Genomic DNA, 27,522 nt, shown 5'->3' on the forward strand with positions numbered 1-27,522 from the left:
AGTGTTTACGTGAATGCCAAATGTCCTTCTCTAACGACATTTGTTTGCATTTGTTTGGATCAATGACGAATGAGCTGAGCCACACTTGGGTAAGAGGATGGTGTCAGGGATTGAAATGCTTTGAGTGATTCTCTGGCCTCTCTCTCTGCTGGATGCCCCCACAAGATGGAGCTCAGCTAATCCACAAAGTAGAAATGGGCAAAAGCTGGCTCCAGGCTGGATCGAGCCATGGGCACCCGATGGTCACTGAGATGGGCAGCAGCTGCTAAGCTGGGCTGTAGGGCATATTCCTTTGGGGAACAAAGTCAGGGTTTTGGCTGAGAAATGCCTATGGGGTAAAGGCAGGAAGGACAAATTCATGCTTTTCTCAAGTCAGAATAACAAGAAGGGTTTTTCTTTTCCCCCTTTGACATTGTTTGAAAACCTTAATTTGATTCCCCTGCAGCTGCTTGGAGCCAAACCCCCAAACCAATCCGACCCCGATAAGCAACTCCTCCTTGGATAAATCAGTGTGCAGCCAGGTTGGAGAGAAAGCTTTTGGGCAGGATGGGACTTGGCTGAGCATTGGATCACCAGCTCAAGGAATGCCCAGGAGCGAGGGAGTAGGAGCTGGAGCAATACTGGAAGAGAGCCTGCCCTGGGAAGCTTCTAATGAAAATGTTATCTGAGGCAAAAATGTCGCCACATCCTGGCCTTGTTTGTGCTGCAAGAGCCAGCAAACTTCCCAGGAAAGTTTAGCTACCTGGTCATCAAATCCTGCCCAATAAGCCTTGTTTATTAGCAGCTAAACATTAAGCCCTTGGCAAACAGGGATCCTTGGGGCCAGGGACATGTGACTGTGACAAGCCACTCTTGGGTGCCAGCGCCAGAACTGGATGCCAACATCCTGGGGATGCTGAGGGCTCACAAAGCGCAGGGGCAGGGGGAGAAAGGCTCAGCAAAACACTGCTCTTGCAATGGCCCCGCAGAGATGCACCATTCCCCAGGTTAGGAGAAGGATTAAATGGTTTCTCACTGGAGCTGGAGGGAGACTTCACCTCCCAAGATGTGTCTCCCATGGTGGCAGTGCTGCCCCAGAAACCCACTGCTCTGCTGCGTAAAATTATCCTTTAAGGACACCTGAGTGATCTTGCAAAGCCCACATAAATTTTGCCTCATTTCAGTAATTAGGCCAATTATAGGAAAATGTTGTTTGCAATTCAAGTGAAGGATGGGCTAAAATCTTAACCAGATGCTTTTTCTGTGGTGCCAAAACAAAGTCTGAACAAAGCTCCTTTCCTCTCCCCCCGTGTTAAGTAACCCAAGAGAAACATTTTGAAGGGCTCCAGCATCAGGTAATGGCTTTTTCTGCCACGCTTGAAGGGACCCTGAAAAACACACAAAGCCTGACCCACTTTAGCAGAATAAGGACTGACTCCAAGAAAGGGAGCTGGGATTTCATTAATGTTCTTAATGTGGCTCCATTAGTGAGTATCTGCTGTCTGCATCCAGGTAAATTTATCTGTCCCCTCTGACACCTACACAGTGTCCTTGTGCAGGGCAGTGGTGGCCTGGGAGCCATGGATGCACAAGCACAGGGACACAAGAGCACAAGGATGTGCCCGGGGATGTGCCCAGGGATGTACAAGCACACAGGGATGCGTGTGCAAGGGATGTACACATTTGTGCTGTCCCACTCCAACACCTTCCCAACATGCTGGGTATGCATCCAGGAGCTCGGGGGAGAAATCCTCGCCTGGGCTGAGCCTTGGCCTCCAGTGCAGACTCTTGCAGCATTGCTTCAAGGCCATGATTGCATATTGAGAGTGAAACTGCTGCTGCCTCATGTTTTTGGCGGCACGTGTTCGGAGCCTCGCTCGTTATTTGTAAATAATGGCAGGGACGTTGCTGACTCACCACACTGCGGCGGGAGCCAGCAGGGATCCAGGGCTGCTTTTGCCCAGTGGTAACAAGGGCACTTCCCTCTCCAGGCGTAGGTTTCCTCAGGGACCCCCCCAAATTCATACTCCAAGTTCCTGCTTCGTTCCTGCAAGGTGACTTTTGCCCCTTTGCCCTGGGTGGAAAACAGCCTGGAGTGTTCAAGCCTGGCTGTGGGATGAACTTGTGGGGATGGTTCTGCAGGGACTGGTGGCTCCCAGGACTCAGCACTCTGGGATGCTGCATGGGCACAGAACTGCCCAAGGGAGATAGTGAGCTCCAGAGCCACCTGCAGCTGGAGCTGGGCCAGGCTGGGGGCCGCCGCCGCTCCGGCTGCGTGTTTTCCTCGATCCATGCTTCTGCGTAGCTGATCTTGTGCAAGAAGGCCTCGGTGCTCCCTCTGCCCACGCAAAGGCCAGGGTGCCCTCCCCGGGGTGGCCTGGGCCAGCCTTTGTGTTTGGTCAGCAGTGGGGCGGCATTGGAGAATGTGGTGAGGTCACTGGACACTCCCTGTGCCCTTGAATCATCCCTGCTCACCTCCCGAGGCTCAGAAGCACTGACCTCCGTAGCCAGGCCAATGCCCTGCAGTGACACCCAATGGGGTGCTACAGGGAGCCTGGCCAAGCCTCCTGTGCCACCTCTTATCCCAGGCTCTGTCCTGCACTCTGGGCTCTCCTCGAGGGCGGCCTCTCCCAGGTCATGGGGTGTTGGCTCTCCTGACAAGGCAGCCCGGTTTCCCCAGCAGTCAGTGACTCCAGGAGGCGTTGGGGTGCTGTGGCTCTCTTTGGTGCTGCTTGTTTGGATCTTAAATCTCAATGGCACCTGGGGCATCAGCAGCTCTGGGAGCATGTGGGAGTACAGGGCTGAGTGTTTGGGGCAGATAGATCTCCAGGGCCCAAATCCTTCTGGTAAAACACGGTTTCAAAAGATGAAGCTCAGTTTATGACCTGCCACTCCCATCAGCCCCTGCATGAGAAGAGTGAAACACCAAGGCCTGAAATGGTCCCAGGAGTCAAGACAAGGCAGAGCCCAAGATCCAGTTCACATCTGGCCAAAATTAGGGATATCTTAGCCACAAACCTGAGTAGTTGTAGGATCACAGCCATGACCTAACAAAAAGGTGCCCTGACCACAGCCAAGGGCTGGAGCTGTAATTTCTCATCCTATCACCTCCTCCCAGGTGGCCACAACCCTGACAACACCTCCCTGACTGAGCAATACAGACTTATCCCACCACGGCAGCTTAGCAAGACTGAAATAGAAAATTCAGCTGATGATGCAGTGCAGGAGCAGGAGGAAGAGATAAAGTTCAACCTGGTGATAGCCACATAGTAAAAAATGATAACAGAGCTGGTGGCAACAGCACAACAAGATCCAGATGGTCCAACGGCAAAAAGCAGAGCCCAGTGAAATTGTCAGACCATCAATACAAAAACATCAAGTCATTGTAGGGAAATAGTGAAAGGCACAAAGTCACCTGGTGCTGAATTAAATAACTGGTGGTAAATACCTCTAAAGTTCCCTTTGGAAGAGGACAAGAGGTACAATCTGTACAGAAATGACAGGAGAAGGAAAAATAACATTGGTATCATAAAGAAACAGGCAATAACAACAGATACTCTGGATACGGATTATTTGATCAGCTGGGTTTTAGGATAATGGGTTAATGAAATGTCTGGGTGAGAAATGAATGTACACAGAAAATCAGATGGTTTGGAAACATTCACACATTTCAGACACTGCCTGTCCAGCAAGTGAATTGTACAAAGAGCCACAATTAAATTGAGGAACAGGTTGATCGTTTGCGCTTCAGGTTTATTACCAAATCCAGGGGGAAATTATTAATTTCATTCATCACTAAGTGTCTTTGTCCATGCTTTAGCTGCCTCACATGGAGTTTCCACAGGCTACTCATTCAAACCCTTCTGCTGGAAATACTGATAGCAGGTGAAAAAAAATCCAGAATGAAAATTGGGAAGAACTACAACCCACCACCAGCTCCTCCTGAGAACAGCGGACAGGCTGACACAGCCCCCCCATCTGAGATGGAGACCCCAGCACAACTGCTGAAGGATTTGGAAGGAACTGCACTAGAAGGACAGAACAAAGGTCACCAAAGTCCCCTTGGGACAAGGTCCCACAGCTTGGAGCTCCGTAAGGACAGGTGAAGATTTGGGTGCACCAGCACTGCCCCTCACCTGAGGTCAACGCTGTCTGCAGACCCACAACACCAAAAATCTTCTCTTTACTGCCAGACCTGCCAGCTGCTCTCATCTCTCCCTGCAGCCCTCACCGGGGATATGAACACACTGTCATGCTACAGACCACAGCTCTGCTGTGCCCTAGTGCAGGCTGACACCACACAGTCTCATCTCACCAATTCACCAGCATCTCCAGTGGTGGAGGAGCCTTTCAAACTTTAACCAGACTGTGAAACACCTTTGCTGTCCCCTGGACTTGCCACGAGATACAAGCTCCAAGGACAGAGGTGGGTCACCTGGGGGAGCTGGAGGAGCTGTTCCCACAGGGAAGAAAAGGCAAGAGGCGGGGACACACCAACTAGATAAAGCTGTGTTCCAGCACTTAGGGAACATGAGACTCCAAATAGAAATGGAAAGGCAAAAAAGAAATGCTGATTGACAGCACTTTAGGTACTGAATGGTATCTGCATGTTGTCACCTGCTGGAACAACTGCCTGACTCAACCATCAGAGGCAGGCATCCAGCAGCCCAGCAATTATTGCTGCCCTCCTCCAGAAAGCCAAGGGGAGAATTAACACCAGCACAGTACTGAGGCAAATGTCCCCCACAGAGCCTGAATCAACTCTTGCTTTAGAAACAGCACTTAAAAAGAGGCAGAAATGAACCTCTTGGCTCAGCCCCATCTGAAGGACACAGCATCCTGTGCCTCGTGCTTGGCTCAGTCAAGGGCCATAAATACCATCAGCCTTCCCACAGGGATCTGCTCAGCGGAACCTGGGCTCCCCCAGGCTCCTTTGCACATTCCAGCATCAGTTACCGAACCAGGATCTATTCCTGACAGTAGGAACAAAGTGAGCGATTGCATCTGCTATATTTAGAGCAAACAGCCAATACCCCCCATTTAAATGGCTGCCAGCATTCTCATTAGATGTATAAATAGCCTCTGTTTGTTTTCAGAAAGAAATTGGTTTAAAAAAGAAAATTGCTTTCCCAGTCCTCCTCAGCCTATAACCATTGAGCAGGGAGCCCTATTTCAAATGAAAAATTAAGTCATGCGTTTTGTCTAAGCCAAACCAGGAATAAAAGCTCTCAACTGTGGCTGGCATTATTCATGCTGCGATGCTTTGTGCGGATACAGGGGTTTGAGAGCAGAGGCAGCACTTCGCTGAAGCAAATTGAGGCTGCTTGCTGCAGAGGGGCATCACCCTCCCTCTCCCAGCCTTGTCCACACACCATGCCGAGCCTCCTCCTTGCCCCTGCAGGTCAGTCACACCAGAGCTCCATTTCTTCACAGAATCACAGGATGGTTTGGGTTGGAAAGGACTTTGAAGATCACCTGCTTCCAATCCCTTGCCATGGGCAGGGACACCTTCTGCTAGACCAGGCTGCTTCAAACTTTGTCCAACCTGGGTTTGGATGCTTCCAAGGATGGGGCAGCCACAGCTTCTTTGAGCAACCTGTGCCAGGGTTTCACCCTCAGGTGGAAGAATTCTATCACAATATCCCAGGTAATCCTGCCCTGTGGCAGTGGGAAGCAAATTCCCCCTGTCCAAAATCCCTCTCCAGCTCTCTTGGGGCCCCTTTAGGCAGCGGAAGGGGCTCTAAGGTCTCCCCAGAGTCCTCTCCAGGCTGAGCACCCCCGGCTTTCTCAGCTGTTCTCCCTAGTCTTTGTCTCCCAGCTTCACAGCAGTCCCAGCCCTGACATCACACTGCTGTTCTTCCTCCAGATTCCTCCAGTCTCCAGCCCGGGCTCTTATCCAACACTTCAGCTTGCTTTTCCCTTTTTTCCCAACTGATGCTGGCTGTGCTTCCTTCCTTGAGCAGAAAGTTTGGTCCCACATGAATATCTGCTCTTAAGGCATTTCAAGGATCACATCTCCATCATCCAGCCCATATCATTTCCATTTGCACTAAAGTCAAACTGAAGACACCAAATAACAAAAATACATGATGGAAAGCTGGAATATAACAGTGTAACCCTGCTGTGGTAATTTACACAGAATAATGCAATTTTCCTTCAGATTTGGCTTGAAAAAAAGGGATGTATAGAGACTTGGGACACCAATCCAAGTGTGTTGAGGGGCTGGGAGCCACGACCAACCTAGGGATATAGCTCCTGAGACCTCTGGGTGGTTCCTGAGATCTCTGGATGGCTCCCGTGATCCCTGGGTGGTTACTGGCACACACGGATGTTTTCTGAGATCTCTGGGTGGTTCGTGTGGTCCCCGAATGGCTCCTGGGACACCTGGATGGTTCTTGGCACCCCTTCTCCTCACCCTGCCCTTGGGGTGCGGGACTCCACAATCTCTCCTTCCTCCAAGCCCCCCAGCTCCTGTGTGGGACTCGGATGGAAGGTGGGAATCATTGGGGGGGTGTAAGGGGAGGATCCCTGGGGATGACAGGGGGATCGCTGAGAGGTCCAGGGGGGATCACTGTGGGGGTGCAGGGGGGTAGCAATAGGGGGGCATGGGGAGGGATCACTGGGGGTCTCACTGGGATCACTGGGGGTTTCAGGGAGGATCACTGGGGGTTTCAGGGAGGATCACTGAGGGTTTCAGGAGGTATCACTGGCAGAGTGCAAGCGGAATCACTGTGGAGGCATTTGGGGGATCACTGGGTCACAGGGCATCACTGTGGAGGCATTTGGGGGATCACTGGGGGTTTCAGAAGTGATCACTGGGCGTTTCAGGAGTGATCACTGTGGGTTTCAGGATGGATCACTGGCGTGGTGCAAGTGAAATCACTGTGGAGGCATTTGGGAGATCACTGGGTCACAGGGCATCACTGTGGAGGCATTTGGGGGATCACTGGGGGTTTCAGAAGTGATCACTGCGGGTTTCAGGATGGATCACTGGCGTGGTGCAAGTGAAATCACTGTGGAGGCATTTGGGAGATCACTGGGTCACAGGGCAGCACCGTGGAGGCATTTGGGGGTTTCGGGGAGGGATCACTGGAAGCTTCAGGGGGATCACTGGGGTCTCAGCGGGATCACAGTGCGGGCGCGCCTCACGACCGCACTCCCGGACCCTCAGAGCTCCCCGGCCCGGCTCCAGGCTCGCTGAGGGCCGCGGCCGCGGGCTCCGTGAGGCGGAGCCAGGCCGGGCCCGCCCCGCTCCGTCACTGCCGGGCCCGCCATGGCGTCCGGGCCCGCGGGCCGCGCCGCGGAGGAGCCGCCGCCGCCGGAGCCGCCCGCCGAGCAGAAGCCGCCGCCGCTGCCGCCCGCGCAGGAGGAATTCTCCTTCCTGCCGCTCGTCCACGACATCATCAAATGGTAACGGCGGGCGCGGCCGCCGCCATCCCCCGCCCCGCCGGGCACCGCGGCCCTGCCGCAGCCGCCCCGCTCGGACGGTGCTGCCTCTGAACACAGCCCTCGGGGGGGCTGCGTCAGGAGCAGGGCTAAGGGGTGCCCTCGGCAGGGATGTTCTCCCGGCCACAGCGTCCTCGGGGATGACCCGGATAGGGAGTGAGGCAATGGGATGCCCCCTCTAGTGATGCTCGCCCGACTCCCGGCATCTCCAGGATGCTCTGGATGGGAACAGGGCAATGGGGTTTCCCCTCGAGTGATGTCCTGCCAACCACAGCATCTGTGGGATGCCCTGGACAAGGAGCAGAGTTATGGGGTTCCCTCTGAGTTGTTTTCTCATCCATAGCATCCCCATGATGCCTTGAACAGGGAGCTGGGCTATTGGATCCTCCCTCAAGTGATGCTCTCCCAGCTCCCAATTCCCCAGGATGCCCTGAACAGGTAGCAGGGCAATGGGGTCACTGCTGCAGTGATGCTCACCATCCTCCCAGCATCTCCTTTGCCCTTTTTCTCTCAACTGGAGTTCCTGGGAAGAGTGTCGGAGGGAGGTGGTGTAGTCCCAAGTGCATTCCCACGCCGAGTCGTGCCAGTACCTGGGTGGTGTCTGGGTCACGCATGGCTCAGGTACACTGCCCCACTACTAACCCCAGAGCAGGAGCACTGTGTGTCCGCTGGGTTATTGCTCCAGGGAACTGTACTCTTTGGCTGATAACAGCCTCAGAAGGTACAGGCAGCGCGTCAGGAATGCAGCCCATTTCTGGGCAGTTGTAAAAAAGAGGATGGCTTGCTCAGTGGGACATACACTGTTCTCTTCCCAGCTCAAGATAAGCACTGTACAGGTGGAAGGTGTTAGTACAAGGGTCCTGAGAACTGACGTGTTTTCTGGCCAAGGGTAACCCCTCCAGAGACGCTCATCTGAATTCCCAGAAAGGGCATGTCTCTGCCATTGAAATCCATCCTGGCAGGCTCTGTGCTCTCACCTGGGCACACTGCAGGGTGAGGCAGTGGGCATGGGAAGCATGAATTGCTTTCTTCCTGCCCTGTCCCTGTGCACTCATTGAGGAGCTGATTTGTGTCCTGCCGATGTTTCACTTCGAGCAAGCACGTCTGAAAGGTGAGGGAGGTTCATCCTTAACAGCTCTGCAGCCCAAGCAGCCCAATCCGTGGGAATGAATACCTTTGACACACCAGTCCAGAATGGGTATAAGAACACAAACAACTGTAACCTCAGTTTCCCCATTCTGCTAGGCCATCAGATTGTCCCCTGACCTTGATTCTCTCTGATCTGTGCAGACCACAGAGTGAGGCTAAACCCCCTGCCAGGGGTGTGCGTGTGCATCACCAGAGTGGGCAGTAGCCACGGGCTGAGATTGTGATATGTCACTGATCAGGTTGTAGTGACTCACAGATGACAGTCCTGGGGATATCTTGTGCCCTGTCCCACCCCTGCTGCCCAGCTCTCCCTTGGCTTTGCGTGGGCTGTTTCTGGGGCAGCTTGAGCCGATGTAGGTGCTGAAGAGTGTGGCAGAAAGGTGGCACCACAGCAGCCAGCGGTGGGATGTTGTGCCTCCTGTCCCTGACAGATGGCAAACGGGCTGTCCTCTAACGCTGCCTCGAGTGGCAGAGCCCAGCCCTGCTGTTCTGACACTGACTCAGCTGTGAAGACACATCTCCAAGGTGACTCTGTGCTCTGGAGCGAGGATGTATCGCGTAAATTTGCTGACATTCAAGGACGGGTGCTGTTTCCTGTTGTTTGGGTCTGGAGAAAGTTTTCCTAAACAGGGTCTGCTGATATTTTCAGCCTTGTACAGTCAATGACATCACTGCTGAGGTCCCACTGTGTGGCTCCTCTGATAGTGGTTTGTGCTGGTGTGGTGAAGAACACCGTGCCTTAAGGCAGGTTTTGTTCCTGGTCCCTCAGCACAGGCTGTGTTTGGATGCTGTGTTGAACCCTGTGTTAGTGCAGGCAGCTGCAGGCTCTTGCCACATGTTCTCACTCTCACCTCTCCATGCCCCTAAACAGGGAATCGCTTCAGTGGCTTGATCCAGCGGGAAAAAAAACCCCACCAACCCTGAAATATTTATTCATTTGGATCAACCAGCCAACAGGCAGCTGTCAGTTCTCCTTGAGCAGGGAAGGGGATGAGATGTGGGGAGCACACCCCTGTCAAAGCCAGCCTGCAGCTGTGGTGAATGAAAGGCGGTGTCACCCCATCCCTCCCCAGATGTGCCATGGGGTTGCTTGTGTGTGTGTTTCTGTATTTTTCCACTGCCGACCTGGCCCTGAGTGCCTGCATAATGGGGAGACATTATAGTACCAGCTGCAGTTTTATTTAGAAGGGAATAATGAATATTTTGTTCCAACAGGCTTTTGAAGCAAGCAGCAGCCATCTGCTTAAAAGTTTTGCTCTCAGCCATGTCACGATTCCCCAAAGTTATAATCGAGCACCTCTCTGCCCTGGTCATGCCAAGCAGATTTATTTTTAGGTCTGGCTATTGAACAGGCTCCCAGTTTTTCAAAGACCATTAGAATCCTGCTCTCCCTATTAACAGGCAGCCTGGAAGCAGGGACTTGCTTTTGCCTGGAATCAGTAAAACTTCTTGCTGGTGCTAACAAAGCTGAGTCAGATACTAATGAGGGTTCAAGGGCAGACGCTGCCTCAGACAACACTGAGCCTTGAAAAGCGCAGAGCTGGCTGCAGAGCCAATTTTGCTGCTCTTAAAAAAAAAAAAAACAACACCCCAAATCAACCCAAAAAAAGCCCACCACTTCTCTTTTATTAAGTATAAATCCCCAGAGACTCCTTTTAAAGCTCCCAAGTACCATTTTCTCTGCCTTTGGACACTCTCTGATACTTTGGGGAACAGTTTCTGTTTTCTGCTGTCAAGCTGTTTGACTGCATTGATTTTTTTGTATTACAGCAGCAACAGGTCACGGGTGAGACTGAGATCTTTTTTTCCAAGTGACTGCACACAACACATATGCAATCTTACCTTCCCCAAAGAGAGGTACAGGAGTTCAGGAGGAGAATTTAGCCTGCTCCAGGGTGATGTTTGAAAGCTGCAGAGCAGCTCCTAACCTGATTAATGCATCCTGAGGTGGCTGGATTGTGTGCTGGAGATTTGTAGGAAACCAGTTTGCCCCTAAGCTACCCAGTCTCTATACATCTGTGTCATTTTATTGGGATAGGTGAATCAGCTGTGTTTAGCTAGACACCAAGAGCAATTTTCCCAGAGAATTCTAGCTTAAACCCTTGGTTGTATTGGAAATTACAGTGTTTTCAATAGGAGGATTCACAGTGTCTCGATTTTCTCTCCTCTGCAGCATGGACAAGGACAGCCAGGATGTTCACCAGGTACTGAATGAGCTCAAGAACAAGTTCCAGGAGATGAGGAAGCTGATCAGCTCCATGCCTGGCATCGGGGTGAGCCCAGAGCAGCAGCAGCAGCAGCTGCAGAACCTGCGGGAGCAGGTCCGGACCAAAAACGAACTGCTGCAGAAGTACAAGAGCCTTTGCATGTTTGAAATCCCCAAGGAGTAGGAAAGACACAGCTGCACTCTCCGGGTCTGAGTTGCCTCCTGTCCAGGCTGAGCAGGGTGGCAGAAGCTGACGTTTTCTTCTTTCGGTTTTGTGGTGACAGAGCTGTGGCGCTGTGCCTGTGTGGACCGTGAGTGTGTGACAGGTGTGTGGCACAGGACACCGTGTGCTCCCCTGGGACAATGACAGTGGCAGGTTCCCTTGATCACCTGCAGGACTGTGCACTTACATATCCCATCTCCTGTTTTCTCTCTGGGTGGGGTTCTTCTTTTTTGTATTCAAACAAGCAGGAGACATTCTGCTTTCTCCTCACTAAGGGTCAAAGTACCTGCTGGTGAAAAAGGGGGCATTTCTGCTTTTTTTTTTTTTTTTTAATAAACTTAAAAATGGCCAAACATCAAAAGGGAACATGAGAGGGAAGCATGAGCTGTTTGGCCCTGCTCCTGGAAAGAGTCTCTGGTACACTTTCCATTCCCTGTGTGTTGGAAGAGGAATGATTGCTTTCAATTACTTCTGTATTTCTCTTTTTAAACAATTGGTGGTTGTTTCTGAGATGAGTCAAATAAAGATCTATAAATTCCAAACTGCCCCTCTTGTGTGTTCACTGAGTGGATGTGGGCAGAGCAGGGGCAGGATGTTGGCAGCACATGGGATCCTGGGCCCAGCTCCAGCGTCTCCCTCATAAAACACAGGAAGAGCAGCAATCAAAACAAAGGGCATAAATGATCAAAGCTTCTAGTTATTCCATACTAAAGTCAGGCTCAACAGGACGGATTAAGTTCCACATCCAGGGGCTTCCCACAACCACAAACATTTGAGCAGCTGGAACAGGTAATTCTGCTCAGTGGGATGGTTGTAACTCACCTGTAGCTCAGAGATTTACTCTGCCCCCACTGAGATACTGTACTAGTACTTTCTTTGGGAAGGTGCCAGTGTGTAAACTCTGAGTAAAGCAGAACACCGAGATAAACAAAGCACAATGTACACATTTTTTATTACTGAAATTGCCTTTCCACCAGCCATTGCCTGTCCCAGCTCAATAAATTCCTGTGTCTCATGCCTGGATGGTGTTTTCCATTCTTTTGCCAGTTGCTGTTCCTGTGAAATCAGGCATAGGCAGAGCTGGAAGAAACGACTTGTTGCCAAAGAAATGTCTGGCACTTAGCTCAGGAGCAAGTTAACTCTGTCAACTTGAATCCAAGTTTCAAGCGAAACTGCGACGGTTTGCCGTGCAGTCTCGCTCCCCCACCGTTATTTTATGGCTTCAGTATGATTTTTTTTTTTGCCATTAATACGTACTAAACACAGATCTGTGCTGCTGCATGAGGGGGAAGCGGGGGTTGAAAATGAGCTGGAGCCGGGAAAAGCTTTCTTTGAAGGGCAAACCCGTTTCCCTCTCACTTCCAGCAATGATTACTGCAACTTGTTATTGGGAAGAGATTAAAAACCATCAGATGTAAAGGTGACCTTTCGAGCAAAGTACTTCCTCTACTCATATTGCAGAGTAAAAACAATATCCCAGCTGGGGTGCCAATGAATCAGTCTGTATTGACATCATTAAAGCGTGCTTAGTTAATCGGCAAGGAGCATGAAACACAATCAGCTCTTTATAACGAAGTGATGTCAGTTTGCCGGGCGAGCGCAGGCAGTGACACGCCGCAGCCCGGCGCGTCGTGGGGCCGGCAGCACCGTCACTCGGCGTAGTGGGGTGAGGAAAGAGCGCTGGCTCAGTGACCCGTCGGAGTGAGTAACTCCCAGCGCGGCCCCTCGTTACCCTGTGCGCCAAAAAACCCGGCGGCTTGCAGAGGCGGGAACCTTTGCTCCGGGAGTCGGAGAAAATGGGGCAATGCAGGGCTCGAGCGAGAGGCTGGTTCTGCCACCTCGGAGCTCAGGCCTTCTGTTTAGCAGGGCTTGGCTACGGGACAGGGCGAGGAAGCAAAGCAAACCCACAGGTGTCATTTCTTTTAAAAGGTTTTATTAATTTGTAGAAAAAATAAAACATCAAGTTTCACCCACGGTAGAAACACTTGAAGATTTTTTTTTGTTTTGTTTTGTTTTGTTCATGTCAATGACAAACGATACCTACATAAAGTGCCTATTATTTTATTTTGTAAAACCCTTCCCACTCCCCCCACCCCTGCCCCCCCCCCCCCCAAAATCTTGCAAATCAGACAAGACAAATGTAAACAAGAGTCAGGTTTTTGGTCCATTGGGGCTGTAACTCTGCAATGTCTTTGCAACAGCTTAGAAAGTGTCTTCTGCATGTGTTTTGCAGACACAGATGAACACACAACACAGAGCCAAAGTCCGTGCACAGCTTCTCAAGTTGGAAAAAAACAAAATAAAACAAACTAAGAACCGACCCCAAAGCCGCAGGCAGGGGCTGGCAGGCCCCTGTCCTCCCTCCTGAGGGCAGTGCCTGAGGCTGGGTGGTTTGGGAGGGAAAGAAACACCAAGGTCTGTGCCCTCCACGCTCATCCTCCCACCTGGCTGCCCAGCAGCTCACCCTTTCCCTGTCTCTTTGCCCAGAGGAGGAGGCTGTTCCCATCCCCTCCTGCCCTCCAAAGCCTCCCCCTTCGCATCCCTCTCTCCCAAAACGCACCCCCAGGGAGGGAGATGATGAGAGCGGGAGGAGGGAGGCTGGGGGAGAGGCGACGCCCTCTCTGCCCGGGTGGGCACCTGCCCAGAGTCAATTCGGAAACGAGCATCTTTCCTTCTTTCCTTCCTTCCTTCCTTCCTTCCTTCCCGTGGCGAGCGGGGGCTCCTAGCTGATCACGCAGCGATCCTTCTCCTTGCCGTGCCCGCCGATGGCTTTCTCGCGGATGTACATGAGGTCGCTGTGCACGCTGGGCCGCCGGGCGAAGGGGGCCACGATGCCGTACGCCTCCTCCGTGCCCCGGCCGCCCTCCTTCAGCAGCTTTTTGCCTTTCAGCGCCTTCTTGTGCAGGATGTCGCAGTACTGGACCGAGACCTTGCGGTGCAGGTCGGGGCTCATCTCGCTGGGCAGCTTGGCCATGGCGAAGAGCGCCTGGAACATCTGGTCCAGGCTGCTGTTCCTCTTGGCTGAGATCTCGAAGTAGGCACATTTTTTGGGGTCCTCTCCCACCAGCTGCTCGATCTCCCGGGGCTGCACCTCCCGGTAAAAGTCCCGGTCGCCCTTGTTGCCGCAGATGACCAGTGGCACCTCTATGTTCTCCTTGGTTTTGTTCTTCAGGCACGACTTGGTCTCCAGGATTTGCTGCTTCAGGCGCTGCACCTCCTCGAAGGAGTCTCGGTTGTCCAGACTGAACACAAGGATGAACACGTCTCCTGGGGACAAAGAGGGGACATGAGATGGTTGCAGGGACGGGGACACAGAGACACCCACTCCTAAGCCAAACAGAGACTTGGAGAAGGAAGGACCAGGCAGCACCTGGGTCCTGCATCCTCCATTTCACCAAGAGGAGCTGCCCAACCACTTGAACGCACAAAACCATTATCTCCCTCCTCCCTGGACTGCAAAAACATCCCCAAACTGAGCAGGAATCTGGCAGAGGGACCTCCTGACAAGTACCTGTGAGGATGGAGAGGCGGCGCATGGCTGGGAAGGGGTGGTTGCCCGACGTGTCCAGGATGTCGAGCTGGTACACCTCGCCACGGATGCTGTAGAACTTGCGGTGGAAGTCCTCGATGGTGGGCGTGTATTGCTCCTCGAAGCGGCCGGTGAGGAAGCGTGAGACGATGGCCGTCTTGCCCACCTTGGAGGAGCCCAGGATGACCATGCGGTAGCAGTTCTTGGCGGGGATGCTCAGCTCGGCCTCGCTCGGACACATCTTCTTGATCATCGCTGCCAGTTTCATTGACGCCGGCAAAAGCGCAGCTTGCGCCGAGAAGGAGAGGAGGAGAAGGAGAAAGGCGCTGCCCGCCCGGCTGCTCAGCCCCTCTTCCCTCTCAGGAAGGGTCGGTGTGAGCTCTGCACGGCGGCCGCCGCGTTATATGGAGCCGGCAGCGACCGCCCCTCGGCGCGTCACGGCCCGGGGCGGCGGCGGCTGAGTCAGCGCCCGGCTCCGCGCCCGGCCCGGGCTGCGCGCACCGCTCCCGTCCGCAGCCCCGTTCGCACTCCCGCGGCTCGGCTGCCCGGTCCCGTTCACAGCCCGGTTGTGTCTCCGCGTGTTTGGCAGCCCCGTTGCCGTCCGCAGCCCCGTTCGCACTCCCGCTGCCGCGCAGCCCGGTCCCTTTCCCACCCCGGTTCGCGCTCCCGGGGTAGCACAGACAGATCCCGTTCCCACCCGGTTTGCGCTCCCGGACATTCTCAGCCCGGTGCCGTAGGCAGCCCGGTTGGAACTCCGCTGCTCCGAACTCCTGCTCGCACTCCCGGTGCCTTTCACTGTCCCGTTTGCAAACAGATCTCTCCGCATCTCAGCGCGGGGTCCCTGCGCTTTGTTCCCGTCCCGTTCTCAGCCCGGCGCGGGCCCCCGGGGCTCGGGGACTGGGGTGACCCCGAGCTGCGGGAACCTGCGGCGGGGGGCGCGGAGGGTCCCACGCCACTCCCTTCCGTGGTTTTGCTCCGGTTTACATTTGCCCGGTGCAAACGCCCGAAGGACCGGGGGAAAGACCCCGCTCGGTGCGAGCTCCGGTGCACGGGGTCGGGAGGAGAGAGAAGTCTCCGTCCCACCGGGGGCTGCGGCGAGGGCTGGGGGCTGCGCGGTGACACCGTGACGGAGGCTCTTAGGAGGGCGGCTTTCATTGACCCCGACCTCCAACCTGATTCTGGTCCCGGTTCCTGTCCCGGTTCCTGTCCCGGTTCCTGTCCCGGTTCCTGTCCCCGTTCCTCTCCCGGTGCCGGTGCCGCTTCTCCCCGCTAGGGGACAGGCGAGAGTCCGGCCGGAGACAGCGCGGGCTGGGCCGGGAATGGGAACGGGAACGGGAACGGGAACGGGAATGGGAATGGGAACGGGAACGGGAACGGGAATGGGAATGGGAATGGGAATGGGAACGGGAATGGGAATGGGAATGGGAATGGGAACGGGAACGGGAATGGGAATGGGAATGGGAATGGGAACGGGAACGGGAATGGGAATGGGAACGGGAATGGGAATGGGAATGGGAACGGGAACGGGAACGGGAACGGGAATGGGAACGGGAACGGGAATGGGAATGGGAATGGGAACGGGAATGGGAATGGGAACGGGAATGGGAACGGGAACGGGAACGGGAACGGGAACGGGAATGGGAACGGGAACGGGAACGGGAATGGGAATGGGAATGGGAACGGGAATGGGAATGGGGAATGGGAACGGGAACGGGAACGGGAACGGGAACGGGAATGGGAACGGGAACGGGAACGGGAATGGGAATGGGAACGGGAATGGGAACGGGAATGGGAACGGGAATGGGAATGGGAACGGGAACGGGAATGGGGAATGGGAATGGGAACGGGAATGGGAATGGGAATGGGAATGGGAATGGGAACGGGAACGGGAATGGGAATGGGAATGGGAATGGGAACGGGAATGGGAACGGGAACGGGAACGGGAATGGGAATGGGAACGGGAATGGGAACGGGAATGGGAATGGGAACGGGAATGGGAACGGGAATGGGAATGGGAATGGGAGCGGGAATGGGAGCAGTGCTGTACTGGGAGAACTGGGAATGGTCAGCCTGGGTAACAGGAAGCTCCAGGGAGATCTTAGAGCCCCTTCCAGTGCCTAAAGGTGCTCCAAGAGAGATGGAGAGGGATTTGGACGAGGGTTGGAGTGACAGGACAAGGAGGAATGGTTTCACACTAAAAGTTGGCAGAATTAGATGGGATATTCAGAAGAAATTCTTCCCTCAGGGTGGTGAGGCACTGGGAGAGATTGCCCAGAGTGGCTGCACCCATTGCTGGAAGTGTCCAAGGCCAGGCAGGATGGGACTTGGAGCAACCTGGTCTAGTGAAAGGTGTCCCTGCCCATGGCAGGGGGTGGTACAAGAGAAAATTTAAGGTCTCTTCCAACTCAGCCTGTTCTATGATAAAAATACAATACAATAAATTAAAAAACCCCACACCAACCAAAACAACCAAAACAACCAACCAACCAACCAAACAACTAACTTAGCAAAAGGTGATACTCTAATAAGGTTTGGGGCAGCAGAAGCCTCACCTATAACATGGAGAGGGACCTCAGAACACACAGACTGGGGTAGAGCAGTGCCTTCCATCAGCACTGCTTGGGAAATGGATGGTGCTGAGCTTCTCATCTCCCCCGAGTGTGGTGTCACCCTTGGATATCAACTGAAACTCTCTCGGAAGGCTTGTGGAGGGATTGTGGCTGTCTGTGGTTGTCTGGAAGGGAGCAGCAAGTCAAAGAGCCCTGTACAGCCCCGTCCCTGCCTGCAGGGAAAACATCCTGCCCGGAGGCACAAGGACACTTGGAGGAGAGAAAGTGGGACAGTTTCCTGTGTTTATTCATCTGTGTGCGAGACAGCGAAGAAGTTTAATAGCTGAACATGAAGCCCCACTGCACCACCCCAAATAACAAAAAAAAAAAAAAAAAAAATCATTTAATCGAAGCGGTTGATGGAAAACAACGGGGGGAATAGGAAGTGGCAACCTCTGGAGAACGGACAAATCAAATATCTCGATCAGCATTTATTGTTGGCCGTACGACTATTAATAGAGTCAGGAACAGGTAAAAATAGCCTGCTTGAAACCTGCTCCTGGCTGACAGGAAAAAAAAAAAGTCCATTTGTTCCTTCTAAATAGTTCTTTGGGCAGAACATGCCAGGAGACAGATGTGCACTGGGATCCTGTGGGCTTGGTGGAGTGGGAGCAGAGCCAGGGACCCCCTGACAGCAGGGACAGGACGTCAGGGACCTGGGGTGGGTGGAGGAGAGCTGCTGGTGGTGGCAGCTCCCAGAGAAGAGGACGTGGGAACTGCCTGTGCCACCCCAGAGCCCAGCTCCTCACGGAGTCACGCAGAGCCCGAGCAGGGAGCATTACACAGCGTTAGCTGAGTCCTCCCAGGCTCATCTGGAAACTCATCTCCTGTAGGAGCAAAGCACATTGGCTGGGAGCCGCTGCCAGTGACTGATGATAAAGGATCCACCTCGCTGCAAGGCAGAGCCTTCCCACGGTTATGACTCTCTTACAAATCACCACCGATTTCTGACCTGACTGCAAATAGCCCAAGGCTTAAGCAGGCGCAGGTAAAAGGGCATTTCCCCCACGGCTGCCAGAGTTTGCCCCTGCTATCTGTGGGATGTTTCGCTCCTCCTCTGGTTTTGGAGGACAGAATCTCTTTCATGCAGCAGCTCAGCAGAGCCAGGGCCGCGGGCAGGATGCTCTGCACCAACCCCGGCGACACCTTTAATGGAATCACCTCCAGCACAGATCAATCCTTGTTTCCTTGCCGTTTCACTCCCTATTTTCACCCTCCTCGGTTTACCAGCCACCTGCCAGCCAGCAAAACCCACCCTGTGTCCGCGAGCAAGTGGCTGAGGAAAGGAAATTCCACGAAAGTCACACAAACATCCCGGCGACAGAACACGCGGCTCCCCAGGGCCCGGCTTGGACAAAGTGTGCAGCAGCAAACCAGAGCTCGCAGCAGCAGCACCACGGCAAAAAATGTAGGAAGCAAAATGTTCCAGGAAGCAGGAGCGGCACCAGGGCGCCCAGCACGGGCACAGGAGAGCGGGGGATACTCGGAAAAGGACAATTACATCAGAACATGAGTTTGGTTTCTGAGTGTGCTGCGGAGCTGGGAAGGATCATCCCCCCGGGGCCGGGCTGGCCTCGGTTCACGGCCGGCTCCTGCGGGGCCGAGCAGTGAAACACCACTGGGAGAGCCATTTGTGCCATTCCCACCTGGCACAGCCCCTGCAGCTGTCCCAGGCCACGGAGAGGGGCACAGCCCACATGAGCTCCTTATCGTCGCCGCTGAGGTGCTTCGCACCCTACCAAGGGCTCATCCCTGGGTAGCGGCACGCGGAATTCCCGAGCTCTGGAGCAACCGCGCACATGGAGCCGAGCCCAGTTCTCCTGGCTGCCCAATTCCTGCTTTTCTCCCCCAGGACTGTTCTTTGGAAAGGGCTCCTCTCCCTGGGGCTGTACAGCACGCTGGTGTCCAGCTCCTTACCCCGCTCCCAAAGAACCAGCGTGGGCTGCGCATTTCCCAGCAGCTGCTGGTGAACAGCAGAGACTTGTGGGACCCCAAATCCTGCCCTGGCTGCTCCCCTGGGGTGGGAGAAGGAGTGAATGGCCAGAGGAAGAGGGAAGCAGCTGGGTGGGGAAGGGAAGGGAGGCTGTAGCCATAGTTCTTGCTTGTCCCCCTGAGGAAAAGCATCTGATTAAATCAAGATGCAGCATCCAGGGTTGGTATTCATTCCCTATATTATTAGCTTGTCTCATTTTATTAAATCTCTTTAAGGCTTTTCAGAAGAAGCACGTAATTCCCAAAATGTAATTTTTCCCAGATGAGATATGATGCAGAAGCTGCTCCTTCTCTGGGGACCAGGAGGTGGCTTTATTTGTCTCCCTCCCCCACCCCATGCTTCTTTAGCAGCACTTTTCATGTCTCTTGATTCCTTTTAGCACTTGGGATTTGATTAACAGAGAATCTGGAAGCCTGAGATGTCTCAAATCCCCAGTTCCTGGAGTTATCCAGGCAAGGAGTGGCAAGAAGTCCCTCGAGACCCCATCCCTGTGCTCAGCGTGATGCAGCTCCAAGCCAGGAGCACCCTGGAAATCTCCTGCTCCCAGTTTCCTTCTCCTTTCGTCCCATCCTCTTGCCCATCCCATCATCCTGCCAGCATGAACAAAGGCGTCTCCATGTCCTGGACGTGTCCCCAATCTCCAGCACCTTCTGCTCGCTCCCAAAGAGCAGAGTTTCCTTCAGCTTCTCTGGGATTAGGGAGAAATGTCACCTGTAACTGGAGACAGGCGGCGGCTGGGCTTGGAACACGAGGCACAGGGGAGAGGGAGGCTGCGTGACCCCAGTGGAGGCATTGGTGGGGATTTCAGGGAGGTTCCCATGGAAATAGAGATGGCTGGCAGGGTTGGCAGGACAGAGGTGAAAGCCCGGGAGGAGGCAGGGGCCGGGTGGGCAGTGCCAGGCAGGGGCTGGCAGAGGGAGGGGTGGCAGCGCTGAGGGCTCGGAGCCTGGAGATGTTCCCTCTCAGGTCCCACATCTGCTCCTGCGGGTCCGGAGGAGCCGAGGGGTGCAGAGGTTGGGATTTGGGGGAGTTGAGCTGGGCAAAGGCTGAGCCAATGGACAAATCCAGGACCCTCGAGGCTCCCATCCCAGCAGGCAGAGCCTGGCCCCGACATCCTCCCAGGACCGCGGCGGCTCTGAGCCCTCCTGCGAGCCCGGCTGGGCAAGGAGCCGTGCTCCGTAAACAGTTCCTCCCGAAGAGAACGCAACATGGAAAAAGCAGCACATTCCTACCATTTTTTTTTCCCTTTGAAACAGGATCCAAGGAGGATACGGCTCACCGGGCTGTCTCGGGGCGCCTTTTGAGTGTGAAAATTAAAGAAAACAGCCTCGGTAACTTGTCCTCTGCCTCATGGCGGGAGCTCCGTGCGTAAGGACCCCTGGAGTGAGGGTGGAAACGGGCTGGGTTGGCTTGGATGGAGTCTTCTCCCCCCTGTCCCTGACGGGGGTGATGCCAGGGGCAGGGGGACAGCGGGCATGGGGCACTGCTGCTGCTGCTCTCTTGGCACTGGGGGAAATTTCAAAGCTTTCCCTGGACACCAGTGAGTTGGGATCCGCCTGTATCCCAGATCCCTGAGTATGGACCTGAGGCAAAGCCCACGCAGCTCAGCCCTGGGATCCCCATCCTGCCCCAGGTGTTTGTTTGGGCTCCAGCACCGGGGGTTTCCCCACATGGGAACAGTTTCCCACCGGGGCGTTCTCCCCGTTGCTTTGTGAGCATTTAAAGTCCAGATTGTTTCCCCTACGCAACAGGGACAGGACAGACTGGTTCATTCCCCCGCAACGATAAATTCTGTCGTGTCTCCTGTCCACCTTCTCTGGATTAAGGGATCCCCAACAAAGCAGCGCCCAAACTGCCCCCAAAGCGCAAAGTTCATCTTTGCTTTTACACCAAATCCCGACCACTGGCCAAAAAGCCAAGGTTCTGCCTCAGTGTCGGGATGGGTTTGGGAGCCCTCACCAGAGCCCTGAGCCCCTCATCTCCTGCCACCTTCCCAAGGAGCCAAAGTGCAGACTCAGCAAGCAGGAGGCGGGCGGGAATGGCGAATCCCCGGGGCTGCCAGTGCCACACGTGCTGCCCCCATTGCGCCGCGTGTTTATTCCGTGTTTATTCTGCCCTTGTTTGCCACGTAAGGGCCGGTGGCCGTCCCTGGGGCAAGGCAGCGCAGCTTCCCTGGGCGAAAGCAAACGCTGGCGCGGGGTTACAGGCGGTCACAGCCGAGGGAAGGACCTTTGGGAATGTGTCCCTGCTCCTGGGTGTCACCACCATCAGGGGAAGGACCACAGGATGCAGCCTGCACCTCCCGAGGCGATCCTGGATGAAGCATCCTGCCAGCGCGGAGCTGGCCCCGCATCCCCGTCGCTGGGGGTGTTTATTGTGCACGTGGGGGGTGTTTATTATCCTCTCACCCCGAGGAATTACCACGTGCAGCCCCAGGGAAGGGAGATGTGTGTGGGGGAGCCACGCGAGCAACCAGGCAGAGAAAAGCTCCCCGAGGGTGGGCTCAGGGCTCTCCGGTGGGATGGGGAGACCTGAGGCAGCACAGAGCAATGACCTTGGTGACCCAGCTGTCCCTGCCAGGTAGGAGTTGAGATTTAACTAGTTTCTCCTGTCCTGGTGTTTGCTCTGGAGAAATATCCCAAACTTCAAAGAAAGTGTTATCTGTGGCGTCAGCACACGGCATCACGTGAAGCAATTCCCAAGGCTGCAAACAACTCCCCTGCCAAGCTCCAGTGGGCCCAGAAAGGTCCACGCTGGGTTTTGAAGGCGTGAAGGTACGAAAACGGCCCCGTGACCCCATTTCCAGGGACCCCATCTGGTCCTTGATGTCTCAGCAAGAGCTGGATGCTCCTGCCTGTGCTGCTGCAGAGCTGGAGCTGCAACCAGCTGGTGCTGGGGGTCCCACAGTGCAGATCCCTCCTCTGGAAGCAGCAGGACTCACGTTCTGACCCTGGCCACAAGATCCATCCCTGCATCCACGCAGGATGTGTCCCAGCTGCAGCCAGGAAGGGGGGAAATGGCTGTGACACCACCAGTGCTTCGTGCTCAGCCCGAAGGTTTCACCCCTCCCTGTGTCATCTCAGATTCCTGGGAATATTAGGCAACTGGACAGGAATCACCTTTTTTTTTTTCCTTCATTATAGCCAAAGAGAGTCCCCTAATTCCCTTGCTGTTAAATACCATAAACCAACATAAACAATGATTTCTCTGCATTTCCCTCCCTGCAACCCCCGGGAGCAGCACAGCAACACCTGGGACTGGTCCTGGCCACGGCCACCCCCTGCCCCAGGGAGAAAGGTGGGCTCAGACCCCATGAGATGGGCTGGAACATCAGCTTCCAGCTCCTCACCTTCCCTCTTCAGGGGAGAGAGCAGATGCCTCTAGAACACCAAACTCCAACTTTATGGCAGCCAGAACCAGTTCTGTGAAGGCAGAGACGTTTAATCCGTGCTGGCTGCTGCAGGAAGAGCTACTGAAACCAGGGATGCGTCTGGCATAGCCCCAGAAGAAAAAAACCAAAAAAAACCCCAACCTTTGTGCAATGCAAAGCTGCCACAGAATGGCTGGGAGGTGGGAAAGGCTGGAATTGGCAGTGGAGGGAGAAGGAGTGTGTGAAGCCAGTCCCAGCACAGCACCAAATCCCTGTGCTCATGGGATGCTGTGGGCATGGGATGGGAAGCAGCTCCACCACGGGTTTACGGTGACAGACACGCGTTTTAGGAGGCTGATAGTGGCTGGGGAGGGGAATGGCACAACTGGGGACCCTTCTGGCCTTGCAGCAGGGACTGGGAAAGGCACACGTGGTCCCCAGACTGGGAATGGGACAGCACAAACAGAGCCCTCGCTGTGTTCTCGTTAGGAATAATTCTTCCCGTATGAGCACGTGCTTCTTCAGTAAATACTGATTTCACTTATCAACAAATCCAAGTCTATTGACATCAGAGACTTTGAGCCAGGACTGGCAACTCTGACATAAATTGTCTGAATAATGCAATGTATCCTCTCCTCGATGGTTGCTATGGGTACTGGGCCGGTTTAGCCTCCGTCTATAAACATTAGCTGTGAAGGGAATGTGGAAACTTATCTAAAAATAAAATACTATGCCCAAATCTTTGAGAGGAAGGTGGTTGACACGGCAATAAAAAAATAAATCCATGTGTAATGGTTCTGAAGTGATGAAACACAAACACAGCGTTCGTGAGCCCTTCCGGAGGAAATGGAGGCCGGACTGAAAAGAGACCAACACTTTTAATTCTGCTGAGCAATGCCTGGAGGGTGAGTTAATTACAACGTGTAAAAGCAAAAGGAAATGGAACCGTTTCATGGAGGTGACACTGAGCAGAGGGAGGACCCTCCGTGGAGGGGAGGATGTGATGCTGAGACGTGGCCTCGCGTTGCAGCGCCCGCGCGGGAGCCGGCAGCAGCACAGCTCCCTTCTCCAGCGCCTGCTCGCCCGGCCATTTACAGTTTCTTTCTCAAACTGCTCTGGGGATCTGTGAAAACAGAGCCTGGGCCTGGAGCATCACCTCTGGAGTCTTTCTGTTCAAGGCAGGATTCAGCACTGGACGATTCTGGGACGCGCCGAGGCTGGTGGAAGGGGCGGAGGGGCACATCCGGACCTGGCTGCTGCGTGGTGTGGAAGGAAGAAACGAACTTTTCCCTCTCTTCCCTCCCTCCCACTGCCCCTGCAAGACAGTGAAAAACAGCTGGAAGGCACTGGGTGGTGGGAAAGGCAGCAGGACCCTCATGTGGACCCAGGGAAAAGGAGGGGCTGGGGCATCAACACGGCCAGGGGTGTGATGTCTGTGAGGTGCAGACAGGGATCGACCCTTCCCCTGGGCCTTGTCCACACTGGGGCTTCCCCAGGGGACAGCTGCCATCCCTCCATGCCCCTGGGCTGTGGTTTAGGTCATACATTCACATTCCTGTGCTTTTCAGTCACTTTTCTCAGAGCCTTTGCGATAGTGTGGAGACACTGCAGGGCTCTGCACGGGTGGGAAACGGCAGCTCTGGACGGGGAGGTTCCTGTCCCAAAAAAGAAGGGGTTGGTTTTTGGGTTTGCAGCAGGTTTTGCTGTTGTTGAGCTCACAGCAGTTTCCCCTGTTCCTTCTCCATGTGTTTGAATCCTCAGGGGTTCTTGAGCTCTCTCCACTGCTGCATCGAGCTTTGTCTGCTTCTCGTGGCTCTCAGGCAGCACCTTCAGATGATCTTCAGGATCAGCTGGAGCTCTGCTTCCATCTGCTCAAAGCTCACTTATGAAAGGCCCCCGGTGTTTCCATCATTACTGTGCTTCCCTCCAGTCCAACGGGAATTCCTTTGTGCCTGCAGATCTCCAATAATCAGTGTGGGAGAAGAGGTGGGGAGGTCCTGCACCGTGTAACTCCCGGGAGAGCATCGGGAGCTGGGCACGGGCACCTCCATCCCCCGTGGGCTGTGGCAAGGAGCTGCCACCACGCTCAGGCTGTTCCTCTGGTCACTTCCAGCGCTGCAGGGAGCTCAGCCGGCTCATTAAGGGTTGCTGGGTTAATTACTAGGATACATCTCAGTAGGAAAATGGGCAAATCAGACAGGGTGGGGGCCGGAGAGGCACGAGGTCGCCCAGAGAGTGCTCTGCAAAAGGCAAAGGGACAAGAGTGCATTGGGGACCTCACTGGTGCCACAGCAGCTCCGTCACAGCAGCAGTTACGGTGCTGCCAAAACCTCAGCAGCGCCCTGGGACTGTCCCAACTCTCCAACAACCAGCAGGAAAACGCTCTGGGGGTTCCAGGATTGCAATGAACCCCCAGGAAAGGAGCCTGGCCAGCAGCCTGTGCTGTTGGAGAAGCCTTTGTTCCACCAAACAAACCTGGGCTGAAGTTTTAGGGTGAGCCCACTGCAGAAATGTTCCCGGCTCAGGCAAGGAGCAGCTGTGGCAGGGATGCCTGATTTCCCTGAGGGATGAGCAGGCCCTCTCACACCATCCCTGCCACTCTCTGGAGCACCTGCCATGGCCAATAGTTAGGTTTTGGGTTTTTTCCTGCCTGATTCAGATTAATCCTGGAGCCTCAAAGCTTCCCAGCAATTTTCCCTCGCACTGATTCTCAAGAGTATAATCAAAACAATTTGGGGGCTGCTGGTCAGGTGCCAAGAGGCAGACAGAACTGCTGCTGTGAAAAGCCTCTCTGCCTGGGATTTTGCAGAGGCTTGAAGCTCAAATGCTTTGAGAAGTGTGGGAAGAGCTCTGGAGAAAGCAGGGAGGAAGGAAAGCAGGACTGGGCAGGGGTGCCCAGCAAAGCAGCCCCTGAAATGTTCCCATCAGCAAACCTACCTGGGGCTACTTGCTCTTCACTCCCTTCTGCTTCCTCCGATAGATCTCCTCTGTGAAAGGCCTGTCGTTGGGGAGAGAGGGGGCAGAGACAAAAGAGAGGGGCAAAAAAAAGGGAGGAAGAATTAAAATCAAGGCTACTGAGCGCTCACCTTTGGGCCTGTAAAATTTCACGGGTTGGCACAGCCTGACAATTCCTGTGCCGTGGCAATCCCGGTCTCAGCCCCTCTGGATCTGGAGCAGCTACAGCACCATCCCTGTGCCGAGCAGGAAAAGGCTCAGCGCACACCCAGACTCCCTCCTGGGGCAGACCACGGCTCCCTGCATCTCCTCCTCCCTTGCAAACACAAAAGACCTTTCACTGCTGAAGTACAACTGCTACTTCTGGGAGTTATTTTGTGCTGCTCCATCCTGTGCTGCTGGCTGGGCTATTGTGGTGCAAAGCAGCAGAGAAGCCCATCCAAGGAACTACAAAATGCGAGCGCTTCTTGGAGGGGGCTCTTCTGAAGACACAATGAGTCCTCTCCCTGCCTTCCTTATTGTTCTTGTATAGACAGAATCTGGCACCCAAAAGGGAAAAAAAAAAAAAAAAAAAAAAAAAAAAGAACCCTCATTTTGATAAAAATAAATGCACAAATGTTCCTAGAACTCAGCAAATAGTTTCAGAGTGGAATCTGCCCATTATCAAAACAATTGAAAAATAATCCTCTGTTTTCTTTCTTCCCCGCTGAATTAATTGGAAGAAAAAAACAACATCTCTACTTGTGCAGTTCTCTGAAACCTCGAGAGTTAAAGCTGGGTAGAAATAATTAGAAGCTCTCCAGTTCTGCACAGCTACTCACCCCTCGTAGAGCACAGCAATTGTGTAGGAAATTGCCACTACAGCTGTCAGCAAAAGGCCAGCTGGGCTGGCGTGCCTGTTTTGAAAGAGAAGGGAAAGATCAGGTAAGTACATGGGCTTATGCAAGACCTGGTTGAGAAAGTGAAATGAGACACTGGGCTACAGAGAGCTCTCACTGCTCATTAAACAGAAGCAAACAAAAGAGTTGGGGTGGTTTTTTTTTTCCGTGCTTAGTGTTAACTGTCTTAGACAGATGTTACTTGGTGGAGACTCTTCCCCCAGCCTGCTTCAGCGATTTCTTTTAAGTCTGATCCCTGCACGTCCCTGCTATGAGAGCTCCTGCTTTGATGCTAAATCCCGAGATTATAGGGATGTTTAAGGGCTGAGCAGCTGCTGACATATGGCTGCAGCTCCCAGCCCATGCTCTGAGGGAAATGCCTGATGTCCCAAAAAGATGGGTCAGCCAGGGAACAGGGGACACCAGGCAGCCAGAGCAGCGTGTGGCATCGTACACATCCGAGTGGTGGCTCAGCCAGCGCAGGGATGGGGATGGGAAGGGATTGGGAAGGGATAGGAAGGGATGGGAAGGTTCATTCCTGCCCTGGGAAGGGTGCTGGGGGCTTGGTTCACTTTTAACCCCATTTCAAGGTGTTTCAGGGATGTGTTCTCCAGTGAGATGTTGGGACTGATGCCACTCACTGCTCCTCACTCTTTGGTTATGGGGAGAGATGATCAAGAACTGAGGATGCAATGGAGATGGCTGTTCCTCTCAGCAGAGGCCACAGCTTTGGGACCAAAAATCCTCATCATCTCCTGCTCTAGAGACGTCATAGAATTGCAGAATCACGGAATGGTTTCGGCTGGAAAGGATCTCAAAGCTCATCTCATCCCACCCTTGGCCATGTGCAGAACACCTTCCAAAATCCCAGCCTTCTCCAAACCCTGTCCAGCCTGGCCTTGCACATTTCCCCACCAAGGAGCAGCTAAATACTTTATTTGCTGACAGCCAGCTCTCATCCCTCTCGGGGCTGCCACCAGCAGTTAAAGGCAATCACCAATGTCCTAATTAAGGGGGACAATTAAGATAAGCTTTAAAGTTTCTTCCAACCCAAACCATTCTGTGATTTTATGAGGATAAACATCCCACAAGCCTGGTGCTGGTGGGAAAACACACCTGCAGAGAGAAACTGAACCACCTAAACCTCATACTGGAGCCACTTTCAGGTACCACCATCAGTCCCTG

General features: G+C 54.0%; 4 protein-coding genes across 6 annotated transcripts in view; 2 read left to right on the forward strand and 2 right to left on the reverse strand.

The window, feature by feature from the left end:
- NT5M (5',3'-nucleotidase, mitochondrial) overlaps positions 1-22,140 on the forward strand; it is a 46,727-nt gene extending 24,587 nt beyond the window's left edge. The window contains exon 6 of the transcript XR_009208335.1: positions 22,130-22,140. The gene's annotated coding sequence lies outside the window, so the exon portion shown is untranslated. The remainder of the gene's footprint in view (positions 1-22,129) is intronic.
- On the forward strand, positions 7,241-11,545 carry MED9 (mediator complex subunit 9). Its single transcript, XM_040079508.1, has 2 exons — positions 7,241-7,389; positions 10,748-11,545. The coding sequence occupies exons 1-2, from the start codon at positions 7,253-7,255 to the stop codon at positions 10,962-10,964; spliced, it is 354 nt and encodes a 117-aa protein (XP_039935442.1). The 5' UTR covers positions 7,241-7,252; the 3' UTR covers positions 10,965-11,545.
- Positions 12,928-14,894, reverse strand: RASD1 (ras related dexamethasone induced 1). Its single transcript, XM_040079173.2, has 2 exons — positions 14,515-14,894; positions 12,928-14,270 (listed from the first exon to the last, which is right to left on the reverse strand). Exons 1-2 carry the CDS (start codon positions 14,798-14,800, stop codon positions 13,726-13,728), a joined length of 831 nt encoding a protein of 276 aa, XP_039935107.1. The 5' UTR covers positions 14,801-14,894; the 3' UTR covers positions 12,928-13,725.
- A 1,223-nt stretch (positions 22,141-23,363) lies between the features above and the next one.
- PEMT (phosphatidylethanolamine N-methyltransferase) overlaps positions 23,364-27,522 on the reverse strand; it is a 51,745-nt gene continuing 47,586 nt past the window's right edge. For all 3 annotated transcript variants that reach the window (XM_040079499.2, XM_040079497.1, XM_040079498.2), the window contains exons 6-8: positions 26,281-26,355; positions 25,442-25,502; positions 23,364-24,744 (exon numbers count right to left, since the gene is read on the reverse strand). In XM_040079499.2, the coding sequence (XP_039935433.1) occupies positions 25,448-25,502; positions 26,281-26,355 (130 nt within the window). In that variant the 3' untranslated portion in view covers positions 23,364-24,744; positions 25,442-25,447. The remainder of the gene's footprint in view (positions 24,745-25,441; positions 25,503-26,280; positions 26,356-27,522) is intronic.

This window comes from Hirundo rustica, chromosome 15, assembly GCF_015227805.2.
Source record: "Hirundo rustica isolate bHirRus1 chromosome 15, bHirRus1.pri.v3, whole genome shotgun sequence".
Classification (NCBI taxonomy): Eukaryota; Metazoa; Chordata; class Aves; order Passeriformes; family Hirundinidae; genus Hirundo; species Hirundo rustica.

Bases quoted from the DNA above. Each gene is read 5' to 3' on its own strand.
- MED9 (XM_040079508.1), top strand. From the start codon at position 7,253: ATGGCGTCCGGGCCCGCGGGCCGCGCCGCGGAGGAGCCGCCGCCGCCG. The intron at 7,390-10,747 runs GTAACGGCGGGC...TCTCCTCTGCAG, and splicing joins GTCCACGACATCATCAAATG to CATGGACAAGGACAGCCAGG.
- RASD1 (XM_040079173.2), bottom strand. From the start codon at position 14,800: ATGAAACTGGCAGCGATGATCAAGAAGATGTGTCCGAGCGAGGCCGAG. The intron at 14,271-14,514 runs GTACTTGTCAGG...CTTTGTCCCCAG, and splicing joins CCGCCTCTCCATCCTCACAG to GAGACGTGTTCATCCTTGTG.